The sequence below is a fragment of the Lacerta agilis genome, chromosome 12 (genome assembly GCF_009819535.1).
Source record: "Lacerta agilis isolate rLacAgi1 chromosome 12, rLacAgi1.pri, whole genome shotgun sequence".
Classification (NCBI taxonomy): domain Eukaryota; kingdom Metazoa; phylum Chordata; class Lepidosauria; order Squamata; family Lacertidae; genus Lacerta; species Lacerta agilis.
In genome coordinates, this window is record NC_046323.1 from 18,642,636 (window position 1) to 18,664,783 (window position 22,148).

Consider the following 22,148-nt stretch of genomic DNA (forward strand, 5'->3'; position numbering starts at 1 on the left):
TCTGGGTTCAGTTCAATTTTGTCCTCTTTCTTGCAGCATCACTGGTACCTCTCAACAGGGTTTTAGACTTGTAGGACCAGGAATCTGCAAGCCAGGTGTTGTTGTCTAGTAGCCAACTGTAAAGTTCAGTCCTTTTACAACAGTGAATATGGCAGGAGTAAACTAGACAAAAGGTTGGAAGAGTGAGGATGATGTTTCATCGACAACTATGACGGCGTGGGAAAATAAATAGGCATAAGATTTAGACATAATGAAGAGTCTGCACCAGAATAATAATATCCACATCGGTAATCATAGCTGGCAGATTACTGTGGCAACCCTAAAAATGTTTTTATTAACTATTACCCCAAGGAACTATTCTCCCTAGTGTATTGCTGCTTTATGAAATCAATATTGTCTTGCTTTTTTTGTGTGTGCTCCTAATAGAAATTCAGCAGCAGCAATAATAATTATAACAAAAACCCGGAAGGTACATAGTAGAACCATAAACATTTACAGAAATCTTGATAATGTGTAACTGAATTTACCTGGCAAGCATTACTCATCTGAAAAATAAGGCTTTGGAAAACGATGATAATATTTTATTTTCTAAACTATTCTGTAGTTCACAATTCTATCTATTTTTCCTGGGCACTCCTTGTATTTTATAAGCATGCAACTGAAAATACTGAATATTGGCAAGGGTCCAAAGAACCATTAAACTATTTTCCTGTGCCCAAGGGATATTTTGGCTCCATTTCTTGAACATGGTGTTGCATGCTCCCTGGTGCTGAAGCAGACTTTGTAACAGAGGATTCAAAAGCAGTTTATAGTGTAGCATGAGCGCAAACTGTACAAGAAAAAAGTAAAAAAAAATCCATTGGGCTATCACAACCGGTGTGTATGAAGGCTTAGCAGATATGTGGACATTTGCCTTCATGCTCTATGTGACTTCATAACGATCAGTTTCACCTGGAAAACCACTGGCCACGAATCTGACACATAAGATTAATCCAATAAGAAAAAATCCCCATTTCTAATATTGCTATTTTTTGTTCTTGGATAAAATGCCTTTTTATTTCACTAGATCAGCCATTCCATTTCTAAATGTTTGCTGTGGTAAATTACTGAACTGTTTACATTTTGCAGTAAAGAGACATAAACCACTAGGTATGCTAAATGTTTCTGGAGCATCTCACTTTTTATAGTCTCTAATGCACTATTATAGGCCTTAATGACTCTAATGCTTCAAAGAGTACACTAGCTGAGTAGTGTCAGCTAAAAACAACTTTCAAAAGACTCTTAAAACTGATCTCAAAAATAATTTAACTGTTTCACAATTCCTCAGTGTTTTTTTTTTTTAACATTTACCTCAAGGATCTCTACACCTCCAGATTATAAATATATTTTAGCCTGTAAAAAGTTCTATACTTTTTGACATTGAATCAATAGGAAGCTTCCCTTAAACCTTATAAATAATCATTGCAGTTATTTTCATCTTTCATGTGATATGTGAATTCTCAGGCCCTTTCCCCATTTTAAAGAAACATTTATGATAAAATCACAACATGTGACTGTTTACCTCTGAGAATGTCAACCATTTTGAGAAAGTGCTATGGGCGCCATCCCCTCTCTTCTCCCTTAGATCACCTTCCTAAGAGATAGATGCCTTTTCAAGAGATGTGGGTAAAAGTCAGATCCCGCAGAATTAATCTGAGCCTTGAAAAAGCATACAAAGCTGAAAGAGGAAGTAGGAAAGACTTTTCTGTCATCCTCCTTCAGCTCTATGGGCTTTTCAAGGGAAAATCAATAACCAGCTCATGACTAAAGGGACCGGGAGATGTGTGGATGGTTCAGAGGCTTCATTGATGCTGCAGAAAGATGTTAAGAGCACCCTAGTGCTTACTGGCACCAATTATTTCCAACTAGTAGAATTACTGGTATAGTAGCTACCCACTTCTCCAAGGTGCTGACTTGCCTCTTACATTGAGGGGGCCCTGCGTTGTGTGATATGATTTGCACATCATGCTCCCTCTATGTATCCCATCCCATCCCTGCTCGGCGTGCGAGTGCTACCCAGAGGGCAGCAGGGGATGACGGCCCCCTCAATATTGAGGGGGGGCTCAGCCCCCTACCCACAAATATTGAGGGGGCTGAAGCCCCTTCCACCCCCTACAGTTGGTGCCTCTGTCACACTTACTTTCAGAAACAGATGAAAACTAATGCCAGCCCTCCTGGTGTCCTGAGCATGGAATGAGGACACATGATATGGCTACATTTATGAAGTTAAGCAAGTCTGGGTCTGCTCAGTGATGAATAGGAAACCACCTTGGAACGCCATGTAAGCTTCCTTGAGTTGCATGATCAGGGAAAAATGTGGGATATAAATGTAAAGGGTAAAGGGACCCCTGACCATTAGCTCCAGTCACAGACAACTTTGGGGTTGCGGCACTCATCTCCCTTTACTGGCCGAGGGAGCCGGTGTACAGCTTCTGGGTCATTTGGCCAGCATTACTAAACCGCTTCTGGCAAACCAGAGCAGGGCACAGAAACACAATTTACCTTCCCACCAGAGCGGTACCTATTTATCTACTTGCACTTTGACGTGCTTTCGAACTGCTAGGTTGGCTGGAGCAGGGACCGAGCAACGGGAGCTCACCCCGTTGCGGGGATTCGAACTGCTGACCTTCTGATGGGCAAGCCCTAGGCTCTGTAGTTTAACCCACAGCGCCACCCACGTCCCAGGATATAAATGTACTAAATATTAATTATGGTTTGATTTCAGTACGGAACTACTGCTGGACACGTGTGAACTAAACAATTGTGACACATGGGGCACAGTCTTCTGCAATTCCAACAGTAAAGAAGCAATAAAGTTCTAATTTTCTAGGCTCAATACATTTATAACACTGCAAATGACATAAATTCACGACATACCTTTTCCACTGAGTTAGAGCCTAGTCACTTCTATAGTAATGTACATTTTTCACTCTTGTTTCATGTCACACTTCTCTGAAAACATGTCCCCTTTTATTCTGGAAATGATACGAACCTTCTTTTTTATCTTCCAGAGAAACCTTCACTTTTGTATCCGTTATATCTTTGAAAGAGGATAGAAACAGAACTACATCGCCTTTCTCATTCTTAATAGGGACAATGTCCAATAGGCACCAAAATGAATACCCTGTAGGGGGAAAAAAGAATATATTTAATTCAAACAGCAATCTTTTCTCTTTTTTGGTAGAAAAATGTATTTAAAGAATGAAAATTACAAGTAATGCAATTAAAAAACAACAACCCAAAAACGAAACACCCATAACTTATTTAAAGGGTCAATAGACAGGAAATCACAGATGTTCAGCTCCTGTAAATCTCTTCGCATCATCAGCTGAAGCTCAGTAATTCTGCTTCCTCTGAAAGCAAAGCATTAATTTAAATGCAATATGCATCTACTGGGATCATTAATAGTCTAATAAAGCTTTTTATTTTTCTCACATGGTATTTCCCTATTAACTTGGCCTGTGTTTCCTATTTTAAAGAAATGCCCCCCCCCAGTATGTTAACTTTGACTTCTTAACCTCCTTTATTCACTATCAAATGTCATTACTTTAGATTATGCCATCTCTCCCTCTTTGCCCTCCCCCTGGCATTGGTTACATTCTTGGTGTCTAATGTACAACTCCACTGTTTCAAAGACATTAAAACTAATCACACTCTGCCTTAAAATAGAAACTAAAGCGCAGCTCCTCAAATCTCAGCTGTTAAATACAGGCAAGTTGAAACTCATTAAATGCTTGATTTCTACACAGGAGAATATCTGATACCCCTCTGCCTACGGAAATTACTGTGATAAATGTCTTCTGTGCAGTGTGCTAATTGCACTATGGCAGCATGGCAGGATTGTTTAAACACACTAGTTCAAAATGCATATAATTGCATGTGTTTAAAGTCACTAATTTTTTCCCCTGAATGAGTATGATGTATTGAATACGCTGGCTGTGATTTTTATAGTCATACTACATGCTACTATTTAACATGATTAATAGTAGCAAGTTGCCATTCACACAAATATTTTATGCAGCAGGAGGAAATGACAACACTCCCCAGTTATTTCCAGCATTATGCCTCGTGTGTTGAGATAAATGAAATTCACGTACCAAGGAAATCAGGTCTGAATACACAACTGCTGGACATACATTTTGGAAAGTGTCCACCAAAACAACAACAATACATCATAATAAAATGTAGTCAGGGCTCCTTGGGATTATTCAGGTTAAAATTCCCCCCTGCTTAACCTCAGGTGAGCAATGTGTGTGTTCCTGATAGTCTATGGCAGGGCTTTTTTTTCCGGCCGGAACTCAGTTATGGTACCTCTCAGGTGTTCATAGTCAGTTCCGCACCTCTTCTTCTAGAAAAAAAATAGCACTAGACTACAAGGATTCTGACCCAAAGAAGGAGTAACCAGTTGGTTCAGGAACACCAGTGGCGCAACCTGTGGAGGTGCTGAACTGAGTCTCTGACACTGAGCTAGAGTCAGGGCCTGCTAACCAGGAGCTCCTAGGATCCAGAGACACACACTTTAGTACCTCCAGAAGCAACAAGCACTGATCCAGATTCCCCTGACAAATTAGTATCATTTACACCTGGGGTTTCACATACTCCAGTGTCAGTTTTCCAGCGCAGGCGGCATTGAAGGCCTGTTTCCACACCCGTTGTTCAATCCGGACACTGTGAGAAGTGAAGTAAGAGGGAACCAGGCCCAAGGTCTTTTTAGTAGTTGCACCCGCCCTGTGAAATGCCCTCCTGGCCGTGCCAGATTAGGCACTGGCCTAATATATAATTTCTCAAAGGCATCTGAAGGCAGCTCTGTTTTGGGAAGCTTTTAATGTTTGATGCTGTATTTGTGTTGGAAGCCAACCAGAGTGGCTGGGGCAACCGCATAGCTGTCAACCTTTCCCCCTTTTTTTGCAGGAAATTCCCTTATTATAGCATTGGGAAACAGCAGGGAGGGTTGACAGCTATGCAACCCTGTCAGATGGAGAGTAAAAGAATTATTATTATTATTATTATTATTATTATTATTATTATTATTATTGGTGGAAGCTGACTGAAAGACGACATAGTGCTAGACTTTAGGCTAGAGGATTGCTCCTAGCAACAGGGTACTCCATTGCCTATACACAATAAGGTCTCATAGACTAGATATGGGCAGCTCCATCAATTTCTCTCTTTCTCAGACTTATGTTCAGTTCATCACATTTCCACATCAGTTTGTATTTAGAACATAATAAAATATAGAACAAACAGAATAAATTAGGATTCAATACTCTGGCAGCGCAAACTGTTTGACCATATAATGAGAATAAACAGAAGCAGTATTTATTTACAACTCTGAGAAGAAAACATATGGCTGTATTTTATCTTCAGAATTATTATTCCCAAAAAAAACAATAAAAAGAGACTCTCTTTCAACAAATCTCTTAATTTTTCTCCTTGAGTAACTTCTTGAGAAATGAGTAAATTTTACTAGCAATGAATAGATTTACTATAATCACAGACTTGTTTACATAAATGAAACACATAATAGTCAACATTGTTTAAATAAAACAGTTGCAGCTAAAGCAAATAGTGTAAACCACTCAACATTAAATTAAACTAGGATTGTAGCTAAATAACATGCATGTTAAACTGAGCAATTAAATGTCTCCAAATTATTTCCCCCCCAGTCTAGATTGTCTGTGTGGATTTCTAGTGTTCTGGAATACTCAGTTCTTGCAGCAGCAAGTAATTCTAAATCATCAGTGTCAGTGTCTCTCCTTTTAAATATGCCAAAAGAGTTATCTTCAAATGAAGCTGAATGTCACATCCTGCCATTTCTTTAATTTTATTTAGAGCTCCTCTCTAACCATAGCAGCTGGTGAGGCTGCCTTGCTTGCACCTTGGGAACATGGTGGGTTGCTGGGGCCAACCGAGAGGGAAAGGTATAATAATAATAATAATAATAATAATAATAATAATAATAATAATAATAATAATTATAATTATAATTATAATTTATTTATACCCCGCCCATCTGGCTGAGTTTCCCCAGCCACTCTGAGCAGCTTCCAACAGAATGTTAAAATACAACAATCTACTAAACATTAAAAGCTTCCCTAAAGAGGGCTGCTTTCAGATGTCTCCTAAAAGTCTGGTAGTTGGTTTTCTCTTTGACATCTGGTGGGAGGGTGTTCCACAGGGCTGGTGCCACTACCGAGAAGGCCCTCTGCCTGGTTCCCTGTAACTTGGCTTCTCGCAGCGAGGGAACCGCCAGAAGGCCCTTGGCACTGGACCTCAGTGTCCGGGCAGAACGATGGGGGTGGAGACGCTCCTTCAGGTATACTGGACCGAGGCCATTTAGGGCTTTAAAGGTCAGCACCAACACTTTGAATTGTGCTCAGAAACATACTGGGAGCCAATGTAGGTCTTTCAAGACCAGTGTTATGTGGTCTCGGCGGCCGCTCCCAATCACCAGTCTAGCTGCCGCGTTCTGGATTAGTCTAGCTGCCGCATTCTAGTCTTAGGTGAAGGGGGGTCAGGAATGCTGTCCAAGGATACTGAATCTGCCAACTGTCTCTATTCTGGTGTTTCCTCTTCTAGCTGTTCCTCACCCAGTATTTTCTAGCTTTTCCCCTCTGGACTATGCCCCTCTGCAAACAACTGTTCTACAGCAATACTGCCCTCCTGCCCTTGGGAAGGCTTAGGAGAAGAAGAAGAGGAGTTTGGATTTGATATTCCGCTTTTCACTACCCAAAGGAGTCTCAAAGCGGCTAACATTCTCCTTTCCCTTCCTCCCCCACAACAAACACTCTGTGAGGTGAATGGGGCTGAGAGACTTCAAAGAAGTTTGACTAGCCCAAGGTCACCCAGCAGCTGCATGTGGAGGAGCGGAGACGCGAACCCGGTTCCCCAGATTACGAGTCTACCACTCTTAACCACTACACCACACTGGCCCCCATCATTCCTACTCAGTCCAGCCCCTGACACATGGTTAGAGTTTGAGGATATATTTTTAGCCAGGCAAAAAACACCCAAGGATGCCACACAGTAGGGCCAATGAGGGTTTGACCTGAGGATAAGGGGTGTGTCCTGAGGAGGGGTATTCCCAAGAGCCAGGCAGAGAGGCCTGGAGACTGCAAATAAGCCTTGAATTCAGTAGCCAAATATCCCACCCTCTCCTTCTGCATCAGACCGTAGTGAACATAGAGTAGGAAGTGAGAGATCCCACCTCCTCTTCACTACCTGCAACACATGGAAAAATCAGGAAGAGTTCTCCCTTCAAGACAAGGATCAGGAAGAGGATGGTTAACCTCGGTTGGTGCCATAGCACAAATAGGATCACACCAGGATGTGGCAGGTTAGATTTCCTAAACATGACATTCAATACATTGAATTTCTGCCTGCTAACATTCAGGGGATGAAGCTCCTAAAGGTGAATTGTAACCACAGTGACATTTTACACAGAAGAAGTTGAAAGCTGGCTGCGGTAGTCATCTTTGCTACATTAAGTTCATAATGGGATTTTACAGCATGGTGAGGAATTACATGCTTAGAGAGTATTATTCTTCCAGATTTAGCAGATGAAACTGCACAGTCATATCATCCAGCCAGAAATTGTTCAATAAAAGGAATGTGAGTAACTCTCAACTTGTAAGTTATCAGGTTGTATTTGCTGCTTCAGGAATTAAAGGAGGAATTAAAGAACCTTTTAATGAGGGTGAAAGAGGAGAGCGCTAAATATGGTCTGAAGCTCAACATCAAAAAAACTAAGATCATGGCCACTGGTCCCATCACCTCCTGGCAAATAGAAGGGGAAGAAATGGAGGCAGTGAGAGATTTCACTTTCTTGGGTTCCATGATCACTGCAGATGGTGACAGCAGTCACGAAATTAGAAGACGCCTGCTTCTTGGGAGAAAAGCAATGACAAACCTAGACAACATCTTAAAAAGCAAAGACATCACCTTGCCGACAAAGGTCCGTATAGTTAAAGCTATGGTTTTCCCAGTAGTAATGTATGGAAGTGAGAGCTGGACCATAAAGAAGGCTGATCGCCGAAGAATTGATGCTTTTGAATTATGGTGCTGGAGGAGACTCTTGAGAGTCCCATGGACTGCAAGAAGATCAAACCTATCCATTCTCAAAGAAATCAGCCCTGAGTGCTCACTAGAAGGACAGATCCTGAAGTTGAGACTCCAGTACTTTGGCCACCTCATGAGAAGAGAAGACTCCCTAGAAAAGACCCTGATGTTGGGAAAGATGGAGGGCACAAGGAGAAGGGGACGACAGAGGATGAGATGGTTGGACAGTGTTCTCGAAGCTACTAACATGAGTTTGGCCAAACTGCGGGAGGCAGTGAAGGATAGGGGTGCCTGGCGTGCTCTGGTCCATGGGGTCACGAAGAGTCGGACACGACTGAACGACTGAACAACAACAAATTTGCTGCTTTTAATACTGCATGTAACAACAGAAGCCCAATTCTCTCTCTCTCTCTCTCTCTCTCTCTCACACACACACACACACACACACACACACAATGCAGAAGGCTAAAGTGAGCAAGGAGAGGAAGGCTGTAACTTTTGATCCCAATGTCGCCATGACTCCAACCCAAGCATGCTTACACTTTGCTAACTCTCTCCCTCTGATTTACGCACATTTGGCAATCATCTGACATGGCTGGGCTGCTGGCTGTACCCCCATAGGCTCTTCCATGGGCTTTAATAGGGTTTAGTAAACTGAATTACCTTTGTTGCTTTTGGAAGGGCTGATACATAGCCTATACAGCAACTAATAATGAAAAATACATAGTGTACTGTGTGGCTTATGGTGTACCCTGCCCCAGTACACACCTGACTACAGGCAACCCTCTATTTGCATGGGAGTTGCGTTCCGTGCCATCACACGTGGCAGTGAAGCACACATAAGTCTGCTCCACCCCGTTATGCCTCCGCCCCATTCTGTCTCCTTCTGTGGCCACGATGCACTCGTGCATGGCCATGCATCAAATGGACATGGGTAAATTGGTTGTTGCCTACATACAATGGATATGTGTGTGAAGGAAACAACCCACCACCTGCTACAACTCTGGGTAATAATAATAATAATAATAATAATAATAATAATAACTTTATACCCCACCCATCTGGCTGGGTTTACCCAGCCACTCTGGACAGCTTCCAACAAAAGATTAAAAATACATTAAAACACCAGTCATTAAAAACTTCCCTAAAAAGGGCTGCCTTCAGATGTCTTCTAAACGTCAGATAGTTGTTTATTTCTTTGACATCTGGTGGGAGGGTGTTCCACAGGGTGGGCACCACTACCAAGAAGGCCCTCTACCTGGTTCCCTGTAACTTGGCTTTTCGCAGTGAAGGAACCACTAGAAGGCCCTCGGCGCTGGACCTCAGTGTCTGGGTTGAACGATGGTGGTGGAGAAGCTCCTTCAGGGTTGGATTAGATGACCCTCGTGGTCCTTTCCAACTCTACAATTCTATGATTCTAACTGCACCCTTCCCAAAGGTAACTTTTTTTTGTTTGCAGGAGGGGGGGGCAATGACTAAATTAGGATATTTATGTATAAATACTGAATATTTGAAAGCTCCTTGAGTTATATCTATCTATCTATCTATCTATCTATCTATCTATCTATCTATCTATCTATCTACCTATCTATCATCTAGTTATCTATCATCTACCATCTATCTATCATTGCATTTCTATCCCACCTGTCCCTCCAAGAATATCAAGGTGGTGTACATTACTCCTCCCCCCAATCTAGTCCAGAACACCAACTACAGTGGTACCTCTGGTTAAGTACTTAATTCGTTCCGGAGGTCCGTTCTTAACCTGAAACTGTTCTTAACCTGAAGCACCACTTTAGTTAATGGGGCCTCCTGCTGCCACTGCGCCGCCAGAGCACAATTTCTGTTCTTATCCTGAAGCAAAGTTCTTAACCTGAAGCGTTATTTCTGGGTTAGCGGAGTCTGTAACCTGAAGCGTATGTAACCTGAAGCGTATGAAACCCGAGGTACCACTGGCTTTCAATGTGAACATTAATACTTCAATTTTATTTGGGGGGCTTTCAGGAGAGGCAAGCATCATTCCTACTCATTTCTATTCATTCTATGGGATGCAAATAACTTTCTCTCTCTCTTGCATTCTCTCTCTGCTTGTTTTTATGTCTCCCTCTTTATCTCTGAAATGTAAAATTGTTTAGGAGCAATTATGTAAGAGAGGAATAAAATCCAAGATAGGAGAGAATGAAGGGGTTATTGACTCAGGGCAACTTTACTACGTAAAACTGTTCATAAGAAAATACCATTATATAATAAGTTATCATCCTACTTGCTTCATAGATTATCTGTAAATATTTCTGCCACAGATCTTAAGAGCAAAAGAATTAAAAGCTAGACTAATCAAGAGGTCCTTCTAACTTGGCATCAATCCTGAAGAGAGCTAAAATTGATGAGAAGCCTTTGCTGGCACACACTGCAAAAAGCTCACTTAAAGCCCATGTAAGTAAATCATAAGAACACAAGGACTCAAATACATTGATAAGACCAGTGCTTTTTTTCTGGGAGGATGCAGGGGAATGCATACCCCTAAACATTTTGTGAATCTAAGTTTGGCCTCGTTGCTGGGCAGTATTTCAATATGAGTAGGAAAATGAGAGTACCCCTAAACATTTTTTTAAGGAAAAAAAAGCACTGGATAAGATTTCCTAGTTGAAGCCATTTTGACTGTTCCTTCATCAACACAGCATGCTTTTTAAACAAACAACAGCAAAAAACATGTTTTGACAGCGCAATGCTTCCTGTCTGATGATATTACAGCCAAGAAACCCTCATTGAAAATGAATGAATATTGGCAAACATTCAACAGACAGGACTGGCAGCCTGATGACCACCTGGGCTAATGCCATACCTATTGCAATCCTCTGTGGATTTATGCATTTCCCACCTAATTATTACTATCATTCATATTGTATAGTTACAGGTGGGTAGCCGTGTTGGTCTGCCATAGTCAAAACAAAATAAAAAATGTTTTCCAGTAGCACCTTAGAGACCAACTAAGTTTGTTCTTGGTATGAGCTTTCATGTGCATGCACACTTCTTCAGATACACTGAAACAGAAGTCACCAGAACCTTAAATATAGTGAGGGAGTGGGGAGGGGTATTACTCAGAAGGGTGGTGGGAATGGGTGATCAGCTGATAGGTGTGGAAAACCTGTTGACGACTCTTAATGGCTGCAATTAGCCTTGCAGGGAAAGGCAAGGGGTGAGATGGCTAAAGATAGCTTTGTCATGTATAATGAGATAAGAATCCAAGGTCTTTGTCCAGACCAGGTTTCTCCATGGTTTTTAGTTTGGTGATTAGTTGCAATTCAGCCAGTCTATTTCTTTCCAGTCTATTTCTGAAATTTCTTTGTATTAAGACAGCTATAGTACTTTTACATCATGTCCCAAGATAAAATTGTGGTGGGGAACAAATGGAGCATACCCCTTGCCTCTGGCTTCCTATTAAGCCCTTTATTAGCGGTGTGATATGTAACAAAGAAACAGGCTTTTTAGCAGTGCACTCCACTTATTGAATGTTTTCCCTACAGAGGCTTGCCCAGCACGTTGCTGGTTTCTTGGAACTAGGTTGAAACACTTTTGTTCACCCAGGCATTTTAATCTCCTGCCTGTTTTAAAAAGTAAGGGTTTTCTCCAATGTTTTGGTGTTGCATTTTATATTTAACTCATTGTGTTGTATGTACGTCACCCTGGAATTATAAACAGAGTGGTACAAACATGTTTTAAAGAGTGTTGTAAAAATGGTAGGGTGTGGGGGTGTGTACCCAATACAAGAGGAAAAACTGGTACATATATTAAAGAAATATCTATAAACTCACATACAAATACATTTCCCCCCACCACTATCCTCCAATAACCCTGCAGAGGACTGTCCCATGTAAAGAAGAAGATACGGCCATCCTAAGTTTAGGACCTAAAGCCTATCAAATTATTTCTGCCGCCTGAATCACAAAATCCCATAAGCACCTCATCACCTGGCAGTAAAATGATGGTGAAAACAACAATAACCATCAACAACGATAAATTAAATAATGAAAGAAATTACTGAACAAACAATTTCCTGCCCATTCATGATGCACAAAATCAGCTACCAAAGGCAGCCATCTCGCTATGGTCTGCAAAACACCCACACCCAACATTCCTGACTGCAACAAAATCCACCCCTTTTAGCACATGACACTCCATTGACCACCCTCTCTATGATCCCTGTACACAATGAAAATCCATACTGAACTTTAAAAGCTAAGAGTTTACAGAAGATGGTGAGCTGGAAACACCTGCCTGACGCCAGCATAGACCCAAACCCTCCTGAGCTAGTGGAACTAGTTGTGTTGTTCTCTTGATTCTGACCTACTTGTGTGTTACCTGAGTTTTCAGAAGTTCGAGCTCCTTTTAATCTAGAATGAAGACAAAGATCACATCCACACCAGGCACTCATACAGCATTAACAGCCATGCCTTCTCCCCACCCCACCCCCCAAACCCTAGGAAGTGTTGTTTGTTAAGGGTGCTGGGAATCGCAGCACTGTGAAGGGATGCCTAACAACTCAGCATCAGTTCCCAGGATTGTTTGGCAGAAGCCATGACTATTAAAGTGGTATAAGAGTGCTTTAAATGAGTGGTGTGGATGTGACCAGGGATGGAAGCAATACAAGCTGTAGATGAGCACCTGGTCAGAATGTGAACCAAAAAATAAAAATAAACTTGCAACTTACTGATGGTATAAAGCAACTGGCAAAGATATAACTGAGATTTCAAACTGAGCTTTAGTCTTGCCAGATAAAAGAGCACTTTTAGAATATCTGTTCAGTATCTAATAGAAACAAAATATATCAAGAAAATGTAGCCATTATAGTAAATACTTACTATATTTCCTAATAGCATTTTTACCTAGCTCACTTCTGTGCTTATTATTCAGTGTTTAAAATGCTCTGTATTTATGAATTCAGATATGTGCCTGAAATCACGGCTTGGTCTCTAGGCAAGCCTGCGCTGAAAGTGTGTCAGGGTTGTCAATTAGAGAAGTCAAACTTTTCCTCCTGGTTCTAGGTTTAAAATTACAGAACAGTCTCACAATATTTCACTTTTTCCCTATTATGTCCCAAGGCTTTTTTGCTTCTAAAATAGCTCATGTGATGCATTAAAATATTTGCACTGTATGGGACAAAAAATGTGAATAATAACACCAGTGCATATGAAAACTTACATCCATTACTGTTATACTGTACAGCCCCAAGTTTCATTACAAGAGACACAACAAAGGTAAATAATAGTTCTCTCCCCCAGTTCATTTGCTTCTTTGCCAGGTATGAGCAATACTGGAAAGTTATCCTATCACCTTGATTTTAATGACACTTCTGCCCCAAGCATGCTACCTGCAAGAAATGCATATTAAAGGGAGATCAGTATGTCTGTATCATTAGGAAAATCTGACTCCAAACATTCTGACTGTACCATGAAACAATCTGGGAAGCAGATTCCAAAGGTTTTACCACTTTCCTGCTTCTAATCTCTATTTCTCCATGTCATTAACAAACAACTTTGCTTCTTTTTGTTTTGCATCATCAACAGCAAATTTATAGCTGAAAGGAAGAAGAGGCTGTATTTGTTCAGCGAAATTAGTTCTTCTATGTTGAACTATTACTTGTTTTCAGCCTGTGTACGAACGCTATCCTTCCATCTAAAAATGGAACTCTAGAAAGACCCCACTTGATACTTTGCAACAATCAGGAAGTATGCAACTGAATAACAGAGTTCCTGTTAACCTGCTGAAACTGGTGAGAGAATGTACAAAGGCTAAGTACTAGGGCTTTCTGCCCCCCCCCCTTTCAAAAACTCTGGACACACAGTGGGCTCTCCCCTTTTTGAACTGGAAAACTTAAGAAATGCTTAAGTAAACACGTTACTGCATTGCTTTCACCATTCACCAAGCGCTCCTGCTGCTGTATAGCTTAGTTCACTGGCCATCACCCACCGAAATGAACAGAAAGTTGTGTTCTAGTGGTGATTGTCTACCCTTCCATATTGTAATGCTTAGTCATTGACATGCATAATGGCTCTGAAACTACTGGTGCAAGAGGATTGCTCATATTCAAGCAGTATTTGTAAATTATTTATCTCTACGTATTATCTTTCTTGCATCAGTTTTCCAGGAATATGGTTTAGAGACGCAGTGGCATGTCTTCCTTCAAATGCTAATGCTGTCAAAGGACATGATTCTGCTGAATTTTCATGAAGCATCCCTGCAATGCTACATTTTAAAGGTATACTCCATTAACATCCTGGCAACTTCACTAAACTTCATGCCTTTCTCTTTATGGTGGGTGGGGTGGAGAGAGAGAGAGAGATGATTCTCTAGTACCATAAACACAGTGTTGTGTCTCTCTTTGGTGTGTATTAATTTGGAGTCAGATTTCCTCCTGTGCAAACAGAAGGCCTCCAGAAGGCCTCTGTCCATTCACACAGGGAACTGGGACCAATGGAGCCTTCCTGTTGGAGAAAGGAGATAGGAAAGTGATTTTTGTCAGTTCCTAATTCCTCCACGTCCCTCAGGGCCACCTTCTGTTTTGAAGGGTCTCACAAACTGCCAGAGTAGGGCACACAGGCATAGAGAAAGGAGGAATCAGTGAAAATTACCAACCCACCCCCTTTTCCCAGCACCAGCAGAATTAATAGAATTCAATCAGTACAAAACTTTGGAAAACGTTTCCAGAACATACTTTTTTTTTCAAAATAAGAGCTGTGTTCTGAGCTGAAATATATTTCCACAACAAATAAGTTGATTCCCCTCTTTTTCCTGCTTATTGCTGCTACCCTCTTTTTTATCTCCTTTTCACTTGCAAACCAGGAATAAGAACAGAGTCTGCCTCCTCTTCTTCCTTTTTGTTATCCATCAGCCTCACATGTCTAGCTTGCTTCTTCAAGGGACAACGACACATTTCCTCATCGAAATATCCCAAATAACACGTACAATTAACATTTGCTATGTGTCATTAGTATAGACATGTGAAACCACCTTCAGGAATTTTTATAGCCTTACTGAAACTCCTTTTGCTTCTGTTGAAATTCCTCAAAAAATCCCCACTATTTCAAACAGGAACTTCCAAATTGAATTTTGAAATTTCAGAGACAACTACAATTTTAAAAATAAAGCATTCCTGTGGCTAGATGTGGTGTTGCCTGCAGTCGATTAGGTCTGAAGACTTGCTTGTTGTGGGCTCTGTAATCAGATCCTTTAAGTGCAAGAAACAATTTCCCCCCCAGGGGTCCTGTACCTTTACCTTGCTTTAAAGTGCAGGCAGGTTGAAGACTTATTGCACAAAGTTCAGAGCTATCTAGCACCTATTCACTTCATTGTAGGCATGTAACACACCTTGGTATATTTTGCCATGGGTGTCAAAGGTCAGTTCAAACATGCGTTTTCATAACTCTGTGATTGAAATGATAATTATCATGTTTGAGAAGAACCTCACAGATCAAGCACTACAGCTCATATCACATCATCCCACCTCCAGTACACTATTTTTCAGTGAGGGTTCTTCTCCCAAGCTCAGCTGACAATTTCAAATGGTGCACAATCAAGTTGTGAAATACAGACTGAATCAGCTGTGTTGTGAATTAGTCTGATGAGTTCAAGTTTCACGTTACCATAACCATGGGTTAGTGTTTCAATACAATCCCAAATTATGGACAATGTGGAATATACGGGTGAAACTCGAAAAATTAGAGTATCGTGGAAAGGTTCATTTCTTTCAGTAATTCCACTTAAAAGGTAAACTAATATATGAGATAGACTCATGACATGCAAAGCGAGATATGTCAAGCCTTTATTTGTTATAATTGTGATGATTATGGCATACGGCTGATGAGAACCCCAAATTAACAATTTCAACTTTGGGGTTTTCATTAGCTGTACACCATAATCATCACAATTATAACAAGCAAAGGCTTGGCATATCTCGCTTTGCATGTCATGAGTCGATCTCATATATTAAACTCCAGTAGCTAATGAAAACAATTGCTTACATAAATGGACTTTTCCACGATATTCTAATTTTTCGAGTTTCACCTGTAATCTACCTTATACTGAATTTAACAAAAACTCATAATAAGTTTCACAACTTTAGCGTGTACTTTGCATGCATATACATATATGTGGCCTTCTGAACATTCATACGCAAAATAAATAGTGGATGTTACATAACCATTACACTGAATAATGACTACATTTACAGCGTGTCTGATGAATGAAATAATACTCACCGTTCTTTTTGTAAAACATGATTTCTCCTTTGAATTCTATCTTTTCTTCCAGCGACTTTTCAATTTGAAGAATCATCATCTCATTTGTTTCAGCACCATATAAAAATTTACAGCTGCAGCTCTTCTGCATGACTTCCGTTCGTGCAAATCCAGAAAGCTCACAGAAGCCATCGGAACAGTAAACTATGGGGAATCCTTTAGCCACCTGAGCATTTGCAAGGATGAAGTTACTATCTGCAGGGGAGGAAAAAAACACATGGAAGCAAAACATTTATAAAATGGATCACATTGTTCCCAGTACAGTGTAAAATTCAGGCTGATTCATGTGATAAAAAGTGATTGTGGTGGAAAACAACAGCCATATCAATCAGCTCATATGTTTTACTTCTAAGAGACAACTGGACCACAAAATATAAAGATACTTACTTTTTTGCATTGTGGTATGTTTTTTTTGTATTTATTATATCAGTAAAAAAAAAAGAGATTCACCCACAGCTGATTTTTTTTTTAACATTCCTTCCCCCCACCTCCATCCAGAAGCACCAAATGTTAATTTAATTACATTTGACTTCTTTTAATTTCAGTTTTTATTCGAAGGTGTCTTTCCACAAATCAGTATTATCACTGGAGGTCTGTAAGTAGGTTCCAGCAATGTTACATATGCAATGAACTATGTCAGGTTGATTGACAAGTAGTGATTTTCCTGTCAAGATATTGACTTTTTTCTTCTCATTAACGCTACAAGTTGGACTTTAGTTAAATTAGTGGTTGTGAGTTTCAGTCATAAACAGTGACATCTGAAAGAAACAGGGCCCTGTCAATCAGATACGCTATCATTAAATTCCAGCAAACAAATAGACTATCTTATAAGCAGTGAAGGGAGACCTATGGTTTCTGAATTACGTTCCAGTGAATAATTTAGTTAGGTAATTTTTAGCTGCTGTTTATCTTTCTTTAATTCTGTGAAACTTCCCATGTCCTATATGCTGTATCTTTTAAGATTTTCAATACATGCAATCTTCTTCCCGCTTTTGTCCTCTTGTAAAACTCCGCGATGTAATGGACATTTTCCTGCTACCCTCTCTCACCTGCATTGGGTTGGAAAAGCTTAAGAGATGGCTATCGTACCTTCTTCAGGGATGCTCCTTGCCACAACTTTGCATCTCCTAAAATGAGCACTGTTGTGTGTTGACCCCTGATCACAAATATACAGTTGCCCTTTTGCAAACTAAAGTGGAAATCATGGAACAGTAGAAATATAAAAAGGGACTTTCTCTCAAGGTATGTGTGCATAAGAGAAATTAAATCACAAGGACATGGGGTAGATGGGAAAGATGGTATTAATATGCACCACTGATTTATTTTTAATAAGGCACCCATCATTTTAATAAAGCGCTGAAGTTTACTTTAATAGACTTACTATATTTCAATTCCTGTGAGCTCACTTGCTTGACCTTATCCAATTAAAGCAGTTTCTGGAATTATTCATAACACTTCCTAATAGATTTTATTTGTTCACCTCACATCCGCAATCCAGCTAGGTTCAAGCAATTGTTTGACTCCTCAAACTCGCACTTTTGTTTTACTAAATGGAAAATGAATATCATTACCAGTGTTATGTCTTTGTGTGCTGATTCTGCTGTCAAAACAAAATCAGATTCCCCTACTAGTAAAAGAATTAAAATCATATGCTTGCCATGCAAATTGATGATGTTGCCTCTGTATAAAAGCTAATGATCATGTATCTAAAAAGCATCTGCAGCCTTCAAATTAATTTATTCCTGGGTTTCTTATTGTTTAAAATACAATTACCTACTGCAGAGTCATTCATCCTCTCGGCTAATTCAATGTGAATTACATGAAGCAGAAAAGGAACACTGAATAGATAAAAGGGGATTCTGGGCCATGCTAATTAGCTGCAAAAAAGATTTTAATGCCTCCTAGAGCCATGGAAGACCTGTCTAAGGGATACAAACAGAAAAATCTGTATGTATGGGGAAAATTGTGGCTGCTGATTCTGAATGTCTTAGTAAATGAGCTGGGGCCAACCATCCCTTTACCAGGCATGGGCCTGTTGAATTCCAACTCCCATCAGTCCCAGTGGGCATGGATCGGCAATAATGATGGAATTTGTAATCTAACATCATCTGGAGGGCCAAGATTACTCCTTTTCCTAAAGACCATGAGGCGCCAAGTGACCAACTTAATTCAAAAATGTTATTTACTTATAGATTGCCTCTTTATAATATGCTCAGGCACTGAGCTCAGACTTTTGTTGTTGTTGTTCAGTCGTTCAGTCGTGTCCGACTCTTCGTGACCCCATGGACCAGAGCACGCCAGGCACCCCTATCCTTCACTGCCTCTCACAGTTTGGCCAAACTCATGTTAGTAGCTTCGAGAACACTGTCCAACCATCTCATCCTCTGTCGTCCCCTTCTCCTTGTGCCCTCCATCTTTCCCAACATCAGGGTCTTTTCTAGGGAGTCTTCTCTTCTCATGAGGTGGCCAAAGTACTGGAGCCTCAACTTCAGGATCTGTCCTTCTAGTGAGCACTCAGGGCTGATTTCTTTGAGAATGGATAGGTTTGATCTTCTTGCAGTCCATGGGACTCTCAAGAGTCTCCTCCAGCACCATAATTCAAAAGCACCAATTCTTCGGCGATCAGCCTTCTTTATGGTCCAGCTCTCACTTCCGTACATTTCCGTACGGAACTTTAAGGACTTTATAATCCCCTTAAAGGTTAAAAAGTGGCGTTAAATGAGAATGAACTGGAGAGACAAACACATCCAACCTATTTTGCATGTTTTAAGGTAGAGGTGATTGATCTCCAGTTCCCATCAGTCCCAGCTGGCATAGCCAATGGATAGGGATGGTGAGTTATGGTCCAACAATGCCAGGACCACCGCTTCCCCCCACAGCTGTTTTAAGGGCTTCCCTAGGCTGTTGCCTCTGCTTCCTTATCATAGATTCCAGAGCTTTGCTTCCTTGGTTTCAATTTCATTCGTAATACATACTTAATGCATCTAGCACACTGTAGGCTCTAAATAAATGATGGTGTTCATGGTAATTAAGCACTACTACCTACAGGACTTGTGAAAATGTAAATATAAGGCTTGTTTTATTAAATAGCTGGCCTTACTTGGCACGATGCTTAATTTCTTTTCCTCGAAGTAGATTGCACTGTCTAAAATTAAACTTACACATCTTTGTGGGAAATATACCTAAGGGCCTAACTGCTCGTTCAATAAAAGTTATATGGGATAAAGGCGAACCCAGCTTAGGAGAGGGATTTGGAATGGGAAAGAAAGGATGGAGGCAACCGTGATAAACATTGCTTTGAATCATTGGTGTGTCTTTTAAAACAATAAAAAATAATTGTATATTTTTATAGGAGTATATTTTTATATCCAAATAAAACTCCTGTGCCAGCTACCAGTATGTAAAATTTTGTTACAATTTGTTACAAAAACCAAAAAACTGTAAAGAAAAGTTTAAGGGGAGAATCTTGCTCCAACCCACATATAAGTCCATACTGGTTGAATCAACAAATTGGCTTATTTTAGAGGAGGGGGTTACTGGGGGGGGAGGACTTATAACATGATTTCTAAACTGCCTCTCAGGACATAAAAAGACCTCACAAAGCAGTGTACAATTCTTCATTGCAAACGTAATAACATGCAAGATCATCCATTTTAAAACACATATACCTCTTAAAATCCACAGTACAAATTAATCCAAGCACTGTTTAAAAACTACTAATGATGGAGCAAGGGGAAGTGAATAGGAGTATGTGTCCCATCAGCCACTGCCTCCAGCATACCCAATTACAGACTTTGGATAAGTCCCTGCTCCAGCAGGCAGGCTGAAAAGCCAGCACTGTGTGAGAAGAAACTCAGGGCAGGCCGCAATTTGTCCCCCCAGAAGTGGGCCCAGGTGGTGCTCATTTGCCAGCTAAGCCAACCCCCAGGGAACACCTGCCCAAGACCTGCTGCCATTGGCCAGTTGCAGGCAGGCAGACCACACAACCCTAACATTCACTGGATCACTGACGTGGCCCATGGTCCAGCCGCAACACCGCCCACCATAGAAGGTGAGCAGACTGGCGTTTAGTAAGCCACTCTGATAATGTTATTGAAGGGTGGGATGAAAATCTTCCTACCTAATACCGGTAAGTATTTGTAAAATTAAATAAGAAGACTTCCTGTCATACTTTCAATAAGAAACCGAGTGAAGCCAATGCAGTACCTTGCCACATGCTATGCCTATCAATGAGTGTGTGCACATATGACATACTTGGAGAGGCACTTTGGAAGGCATTAAGAGATATTAATTACTGTCACACATACCAGTCTGCCCCCAAAATCACCAATGAAGATTCTTCTCATGTGCCCGCTTTTGTGATCAGTTATTCTAAAAAGCATATGTGGGTGAGGGCCTTTTCTGTAGTGGGTCCTTGTCCCTGGAACACATAATTGGGTGAGATCCCCTCCCCTTCAACATTTCTCCAATGAAAATAGGCACATCCTATTCCATACCCTCCAACATTTCTGCAATAATTACTTGAATTCAGAAGGGCCCTTTGTTTTCACTAGCCTTTTCCTGAGCTTCTTTTTCTGAAATTGTTTTCCACAGATAATTTTTTGGCTAGATGAGAGGTGGTCTAAAAGCTTTTTAAAATAGACAAATGCTTTGGTTCACTGGATCTCCTGCATAACTGAGGTTCTATGGTGAACATAAGTTAGAAGCTGCAAGACTATAAAATTTGAAAAAAATATCTTTTTCAAACTACATTCAAACTTCACACCATGGGATTAAAGCTAACATTAGCTACCAATCTACCAATCTTTACTATAAACCAACCTTCACTAACCTAGTGCCATCTATATGTTTTGGACTACAACTCCCATAATCTCCATCCAGCACTGTTATAGATGAGCTATATGACAAAGGAAGTGAAGTTTAAAAGATACACTCAATAGCATTGCTAACTATGAACATCATAAATTTTGTGCAAATCTGTTTCTTCCTGAACTATTTATGGAATAAGTTAATCATGATATTTACTAGCAGGTGAATGACTTTAAACAAGCTTGATTTTAGTTAGAAAACTACAGTATCTCACACTATTAAACAAATAATACTCAGAAACAACTGAACTTTACATCAAGGAATTAATTTACATCCATTTATTTCAATGGGTCTTCTCCGAGCATCACTTAATGCTTAAATCATCCTAGAATAAAAACATTTGTTTTTCTCTTTCTTCTTTAGGTGTCAGTTTGTTTTCGTGAATGGCAACACTTCTATTAGAGATGCTAATTTGATTACATAATTTTGTTCCACAGTTGCTAACAGTTGGGCGGTTGTGAAGCTGTTTTTCAGCTGTTAATTATTGATGCAAAGTGTACAGCAGTACACATATATAATATAATTTTCCTTATAAAGCAGTAAACCAAGATGTAATTCAGTCATACAGCTGTTAAACGTTTTTTCCTCACAACTATAGTGTGTGGCATTTGTTTTACAACTGCTGTCAGAAATTTGCTATGGTTGCTCAAAGTTGTTAATTGTGGGCAGCTTTTCTTTTACAGCTATTCTTCTTTCTTACAGCTGTTGTTTTCGGGCAAAATATAATGTTTATTCCATAGGTGCTAATTGGTAACAATCGACACTTTTAAATCACAGACAAATGACAATGTTTTCTTATTGCTGTTAGATATGAGCAAGTGGAATGCAGTATTTCTCTCAAAGCTGTAGATTGTGAGTAAAGCGGAAGATTTAGTGGGGAAGTGAGAT

General features: G+C 40.3%; 1 protein-coding gene across 4 annotated transcripts in view; it reads right to left on the reverse strand.

Moving 5' to 3' along the window:
• KCNH8 (potassium voltage-gated channel subfamily H member 8) overlaps positions 1–22,148 on the reverse strand; it is a 162,050-nt gene that overhangs the window by 93,128 nt on the left and 46,774 nt on the right. For all 4 annotated transcript variants that reach the window (XM_033165995.1, XM_033165993.1, XM_033165994.1 and 1 more), the window contains exons 2-3: positions 16,353–16,586; positions 3,032–3,163 (exon numbers count right to left, since the gene is read on the reverse strand). In XM_033165995.1, coding sequence (XP_033021886.1) covers positions 3,032–3,163; positions 16,353–16,586 — 366 coding nt within the window. The remainder of the gene's footprint in view (positions 1–3,031; positions 3,164–16,352; positions 16,587–22,148) is intronic.